The sequence below is a fragment of the Phyllobates terribilis genome, unplaced genomic scaffold, assembly GCF_046119375.1.
Source record: "Phyllobates terribilis strain yellow unplaced genomic scaffold, ASM4611937v1 Scaffold_3__8_contigs__length_932513732, whole genome shotgun sequence".
Classification (NCBI taxonomy): domain Eukaryota; kingdom Metazoa; phylum Chordata; class Amphibia; order Anura; family Dendrobatidae; genus Phyllobates; species Phyllobates terribilis.
The window spans coordinates 100,661,167-100,668,568 of NW_027362763.1; the positions used below are offsets into that span (position 1 = coordinate 100,661,167).

The 7,402-nt window shown below is 36.4% G+C and overlaps 1 protein-coding gene across 1 annotated transcript; it reads left to right on the forward strand.

Annotated features, from left to right (window-relative positions):
• Positions 1 to 211: 211 nt before the first annotated feature.
• Positions 212 to 6,898, forward strand: LOC141258463 (serine/threonine-protein kinase SBK1-like). Its single transcript, XM_073673460.1, has 4 exons — positions 212 to 226; positions 4,447 to 4,531; positions 5,784 to 5,986; positions 6,350 to 6,898. The coding sequence occupies exons 1-4, from the start codon at positions 212 to 214 to the stop codon at positions 6,896 to 6,898; spliced, it is 852 nt and encodes a 283-aa protein (XP_073529561.1).
• The last annotated feature ends 504 nt before the right edge of the window (positions 6,899 to 7,402 follow it).

Sequence of the window (7,402 nt, forward strand, 5' to 3'; positions counted from 1 at the left end):
GCATAATAATTCTTAGAATGAGAATTAGCAAGCGGAGTAGAATGCTCTTTGGTTGTATTGCCAGTATCCTGGAAGCCATTGAAGCAAGATGTCTGCAAATAGGAAATTATTATTATTATTATTTTTCCTTTCCAGAAACCAACTTTTAGCTGGCTTCATTTAAAATGAACATACAAAAAGAGAATGCATAAAAAACACATTAAAAACAATTATGGAAAAAACGCAAGTAAAAACGCAGGTGACCTGACAGTGACCTCAGGTGCAGACTTCATTGCAGATTTCACCTGCGTGAAAGCCTGAGCAAACACTGAGCTAATCCTGGTCGTGTGCACAGACCCTTAGTAATTATGCAAAAAATGGATTTTTAAAAGAGAAACATAATTATTTTCTTCCATATTAGAGTAACGTCACTTCTGTCTCAATCTTATATTACAGTATATATACCGTATTTTCTATCATCACAAACATTTGTTCCCAATAACTCCGGACCCGCGGACAGCTCCACAGCACGTGTGTGTTGTCGGCCTCTTTCTCACCACACGTAAAACAAGTTTTAATCTAAATAAGTTGTCCCGTATGTGGGGTAAGAAATGTAAATGATGTGCAACCCCAATTCCAAAACAGTTGGGACAATGTGTAACAAGAATGCGATGATTTGGAAATCTCAGACATCTTTTGTTCACAAAATTATGAAACAAAAAAATCTGACAATGGAGTAAGGGTCTGCTGGCTCAGAGGTCAATGATGGGATAGTCTGACCAAAGCTTCATGATGAGCGATAGGTTCCTGGACCCAGAGGTCTTCATCATACATCATGGAGGAAACAATATTGGGAAAATGGGGAACATTAGATTTGATCTTCCTGATGAAGAGAAGTTTGCTGGATGTCAGGAGGTTGTTTCCCCAGTGTTAAAATAGTTTTCTCTGAAATAATTTTTAGATCATTGTGGGTAAAGTCTGCGGAGTTAAAATTTAAAAGCGTTTAAAGTATTTGTAAATGTAATTTATACCGTGGACAAACTCTTATCCAGCGTCATCTTGTCGGTTGTTTTTCAAATTTTGATTCCTTTAATTTCTGTAAGTAGTGAGTTATGTAATATCATAATGGAGAACTTACTGCTGAGATCTCCACAGATCTGTCACACTGTGCCATCTTATTCTCAGCCTCCAAGAGCACATCTACGTACCACCCACAATGGCTGCGTTGACTCCCACTCAGAAGTAACTTACAGGTATATATCCATATCCTAACATTTTCTCTATTGTCTTAACCACTTTTTACCTCACCTGTCTATTTTTCCTTCAGTCCACAGAGAAGGTTTCCTACCTGGATCCTCCATAACACCCCTCCCCCGTCCCTAGGAAGGTAACTGTTTTTCCATCCACAGTTCCACAGGCAATCACTAGTGCATCTGAGGTTCTTATCTTTTATTTTTTTCTCTCCTTTTTTCTCTTCCAGGGGATGACCACATTCTAAGTCATGTTATACCCATTGGAAAACTGAGAACCATTCTATATACTAAATCAAAAGCTACAAGGAAATCATTTACTCCCTGCCTACAATGATTTTCATCTTGTAAATCCCCTGATCTTATCCGCACAGGATCTTTTATCTCTAATAATTGTTTTAACTGAACCAATAAAATTCTTTGTTTTTATTCACTACTGTACCGTTCTAATTATTATTACCATTACCTTGGTTTTTTAACTATCCCATTGATATCACCCCTTTTCCCCCAACGTCTCCAGCACAAGTTGCTTATTTTATTAAATTTTAATTTATTTCTATTAATTTTTATTTAACAAAAAAAAAGTAAAAAACAATTAATGATATAAATGTACATGATGGACGCTTGGCTTCCAGGGAGAAGGAGACACCTGAGGCTATGGGAAACACATGATTGTACTAATGAGCTGCACAAAAACCATTGACCACATAGGAGTGGCAACGATGGGCTAATGTGATGCTAATGGCTACAAGTGAAGCCTCTCTGAGAACATCCACATGTAATTCTAGAAGCTGTAGATGTATGGTGGTCTCCACAGGTGATCTGTTATGTGGGAAAGTACTCTGGTATGGAGATTATTGGTAAGAGACTGCTCCTAATTGTTAGCACATCTGTAATAGAGACAAGGTCAAATACTGTGATGCCCCCATACACATTAGATAAAGGTCAGCCAAACAATCTGAGATTGATACGAGAAATTAGTTATTAATAAGGCAATAACTCCATGATAATGACCATATTAATATTGGCCAGACTCTTTTTCATCAAGAGCAGATTCATGTAAGATGAAGCTTAGTCAGGTGGTCGGCAGAGAAGACTGCTGGTCCAGCTCACATTTGATCTATCCATGAAAATCAGACATGGGATTGATGCCCAGGTGCCCATTACAGGCTATGGTGCTCTTCACATACCATTTTTTGTGGAAAAACAGCACAGAAAACTAATTTGTGACATCTCCATTTTTGATCTGTGTTGCAGATAAAAACTCGCTTTTTCAAGAGTAAGGGTCCATAAAAAAAATAACCTAAAAGAATGGATAGCACATGAACACCATACAAGCGCTGTGTTTAGATTTTTTTGCAAAAGATAAAAAAAAATTGTAAAAATCAGATTGAGCGCTTCAGTGAAAAACATGCATTTTTTTATTGAGAATAAAATCAGAAAATGCAAAATAGGATTTCCTGGAAATAGTTTGAGTTTGCGCAGGTAATGTATTATTGTAGCAGACAAGGTGCTGACATTTTACAAATCTCACCCAGATGCTCCCTAAATATTCAAAGTGAAATCTGCCATGGAGTTTGGATTTTTAGATAAATTCTGGCAGATATTAATTAGTATAAAAGAGGAAGAAATAATCTCAAATCAAATCTGAAAAAATTTTTTTTATTTAAAGTGAATTATTTCTTTGCCTCCTACATAGCTAAACAATTCAGAGCAGATTTGATTTGATAACTTTACTGTAGATTTTTTCAAATTAGGAGCAAAAAATTCTTAAAAATCTGTCAATTACGAGGTACATGAGAACTTCAGTAACTCTGATTCAGATATATGCAGAATGAAATGTTTAATCTCAACGATAATGAGTGACCGTAATCTGTGCAGTGGAAAAGAATGAACATTTTTAATCCTCCAAAACACTGTCCCGCGAGTTGGATTTTCTCGGCAGATGATCAGATCTAATGCCAGAAAAAAAATGTACCCCAAACACATCACAGAATATATCAGCCAATCACTGAACAATGGTTTATTGCACCATTTTCATCTAATATGTATGGGGCCTTTACCCTTAGTTCTATTAACAGCTTTACTATAGAACATATAGACAATTCTGTTATTTCCATTTAATTATAATGTCAGTGGGGACAAGACTATTCTATAAGTTATGTTAAATCAGTTTCTGGCCATAAACACTGGATAAAAGAACCGTGCATGACAAATGTATATTTATATAAAAACATGGGTCCAGTTTCTCTTTTGGTGAAAGCAGCAGGAAGTCGGGAAGGTGAGATGTGACCATAGGGGGTAGAATAAATTCACAACTGATTACATTAGCAATTTACTAGAAATACTAACAATACTAAGGTGGGCGCCTCCCAGATACCATTGTGGCACCACATAGTCTATTAAATAACAATTAGGTTTTCATGAACGTCCAACATCTAGGAGTCACTTTAATCTGTAATTCAAAGGAGGTTTTTGACATTCAATTGGCTAAGGAGAAGGATTGACCTCAATGTCAGGTAGCTACTTCCCTGTAAAGCTTAGAACTTCATGGGTCTTGTTGAATTATTCCTGAGAACATCTTTGTGAAGATAGGACCTCTCAGACCAAGCCTTAAGAAAGCGACACTCAACATTTTTTGGAGCAGAACCCAGCTAATCATCAACATCAACAGAATCCCAACCCAGGTAAGACTACTCTTCAATAGTATATCCACTGGGGTTATTTATTATTTGTTTGGGTCTTCTTGCCATATGACCATTAAACAATCATTTCTCTTTCTAGTCACATTTCACCAGGCAGAGAGTCTAATTTTCATGTGTGTTTTAATGACAAAAAATCTAAAAATAATCTCTAGATACAAACACTTCTGTATTATTGTAGAACCCTTTAGAATTATCATAATTTTGTCTATCTGATTACAATGTCTTCATGGAAAGGTTGATTACAACCAATGTGCCCACCAAGATACCTTTTACAAGGGTTGTCAGCTATCCTATATCGTACTGGCACATCTTTGTTTAGGATGGGTTTCTAAATTATGATTGAGCTTAATTATGATAAATGCCCACAGAACCCATGAATATGATCACTACAAGATGTTTCATTAATCATATTCCTTATATTTTCTTCTAGAGTCATACACAGTTTGTTGTTTAGCTCAAGAATCAACAACTTCCAAGCAGCAATGGCCGCCTCCCAGATCTTTTGGATTCAGGAGATTTCAGAATGCTACAACGTAATCAAGAAACTGGGCCAAGGATCATATGGAAAAGTTCTACAGGCACAGAACAAATTGACAGGTATGTGAAGAAGGCAAAAACAAAGATGGTCATTTACCTGAATTGATTAAATAAAAGTGGTAAATTATGTAACAAAATGTGAAAATGATTTTAGTCGGCCATAGAGATGAGATATTTATCTGTAAGCCATTGGAAAATCGAGATTATTTTAGTAATGTCAACTCATACACATAGGTGTAAAGTCATCCAAGCCTGCCAAATTTGGTGGGTCTTGATCACTATCTTATGTGTATGAGGGGCGCCTAACTCTTTCCAGACATGTTGGATTATCAAAGGATCATATGAAAATGAAGGTTGGGAAAAAGAAGTTTTGTTCAAATAAGCGTTGGGTCAATAGCTGTTTATCTTCATTTTCACCATATTCAGCTGGATCTGCCAATGGTCTGCAGACAAATATCCATGTGTTTGGCCAACTTTACTCTGTTAGGTCATAAAAATGTCCATCTAAAAATATCTATAAATTGCACCATTGATTATCTTAATAATAGGGGTTTCAGAATATCATCCCTAGTTTTACATCAAAGGGCTTGTGCCCTATATCATGACCAAAAAACTCAATATAAGCATTTCCAAAAGCTGAGAACACTGAGTTAGCGATATCATAAAACAAATAGTTTATTTAATGCTATTAAAAATATTGCATATACCCATTATACGGTGCTCCAGCAGACCTTCAGCCTAGACCCTTTCTTACTTTTGGGTGGATGCAATACCTTTGCTTATAGGTGCTCAGTGGTCTTTATCTTCAGCCTTTTTACTGGGTTTCTAAATTATATCACTTCACATTTGTTACATGTATGTAATTGAATATGCAATATTTTTAATAGCATTAAGTAAACTATAGATTTTATGATACCTCTAACTCAGGGTTCTCTGTCTTTGTAAAAACCATGGATTATCTGTCTGACAGAAGATATCAGGAGACAAAAGAATGAAGCAGTTAAAGTTCAATCTCAAATAACTTTTTTCTCATTGGAGATAAATGGCCGCAAAACCACTAACAATTTTGCTATGGTAATATCAGTTAGTAAAATAAATAAATAAATTTGGTATCTAACTGTTTTAAATCCAAGCTGCCCCCAAATTTAGCAAAGACAGGCCTCCTCATAGATATGAGATTGAGGATTAGGGACTGATATCCACCAGCACACATCCCATGCCAGTGGTGATAATTATGTGCTTGAATATAAAGTTTCTATGTGAGATCTTGGAGGTTTTTATAAACATTCTTTTGCTTTGTTTCTTTTTAAAGGAGAACCAGTGGCTGTGAAACTCCTGAAGAAGGACAGAACTCTTCTGAAAACCTTTCTGAAGGAGCTGTCTTTGTCAATCAGTCTCTCTGACCACCCTCATATTATTAAGACATATCCCATCTTTATTGGCACAATGGACCACTATGCACTTACTCAGGAGTTGGCAATGGCAGGCACCTTGCATCATATCATACAAAGTGAGGTAAGTAAGGCCGGCTTCATATGTTCTCCTACAATGTACAAATATTTAATTTCTGAAACACCAGAAACAGGAGATACACATCAACAGTCAGAGGAAAAGCTAGATACCCCTGTATATAGTAGCCAGTTAGCTAACTATTACCTATGGGGGTCTTTGGGAATACATCAAACATTTCCATAGGTGGAGGCGGGTTCCATAACAATGCACTGTTTGAAGCCTCATGACCATCACAGCAGCAGTTTTATCCACTATACCATCCACTGTCCCAACAACAGCAACATCTTCAATGTTTAGTATTTTTGCTTTGGATAAAGAACTACACAAATAAAACTAAATCTCATAAAACTGATCTGTTTTCTGCAGGTTGGAATTCCTGAGGACGCAGTGAAGAGGTGTGCCAAACAGATATCCTCAGCTCTGGACTATATGCATGGTAGAGGGTTGGTTCACAGGGACCTGAAGCCGGACAACGTGTTGCTCATGGACAAAGACTGCTACCAAATCAAATTGAGTGATTTTGGTTTGACCCAACCTATGGGAAACTATGTGTCGTCCATGTCCCACATAATACCGTACATGTCTCCAGAGCTGTGTGATTTGAAAGGAGGAGAATATTTGATCTTGAGCCCTACTATAGATATCTGGGCTTTTGGGGTTCTTCTCTTTGTTGTTTTGACTGGATTCTTCCCATGGATTGAAGCAACAGAATCTGACACCATGTATCAAGTCTACATCAACTGGAGACAAAGTGCAGACTTCACTTCTCCCCCTTTTTGTTGGCAGATGTTGTCGAGAGAAGCCATATACATGTTTGACAATCTCTTTGCTCAATGTCCCTTTTCTCGTCAGTCAGTTCTCTCTATCTTCAATTACCTTAATTTTCCCTGGAAAATAAAGGTCTTTGAGTATTAAATAAACTTGGCAGTTGAGGAAGAGGTGGTCAATTCAAGATATTTGGAAAAACCTCCCATAAAAGTTCCTTCAATAACTGTGTGCAGGTATTCGTACCTAGAAGAACTGATGAAGTCAAAGGGCGGTCACCAAATATTGATGCAATTTAGATTTGTTTTGTTTATTCAGTTTGTATTTTATTAATTTATAAATAATAAATGATTAAAACTTCTGTTTTTGGAAACGTCTTACTTTGCCGAATTTTTTTCACACCTGCCTAAATGTTTCCACAATACTGTATATCTAACCTACAAGCTTGGGGTTTTTTTTCCCATATTTTTTGCAATATTGCAAAAACCTTTAGTAACCTTTAACAGTGGCAAGTTGTGGCTGAGAAATTTTGTTAAAAATATCTGGGGATCAATGTTTCACCCTGTGTTGAGGACATTATTAGGTTAAATATATGGTCACTGGTAAAAAAATAATAATAAAATAAAAAGAAAAAGGTAGAAGAAAAGCGTAAAT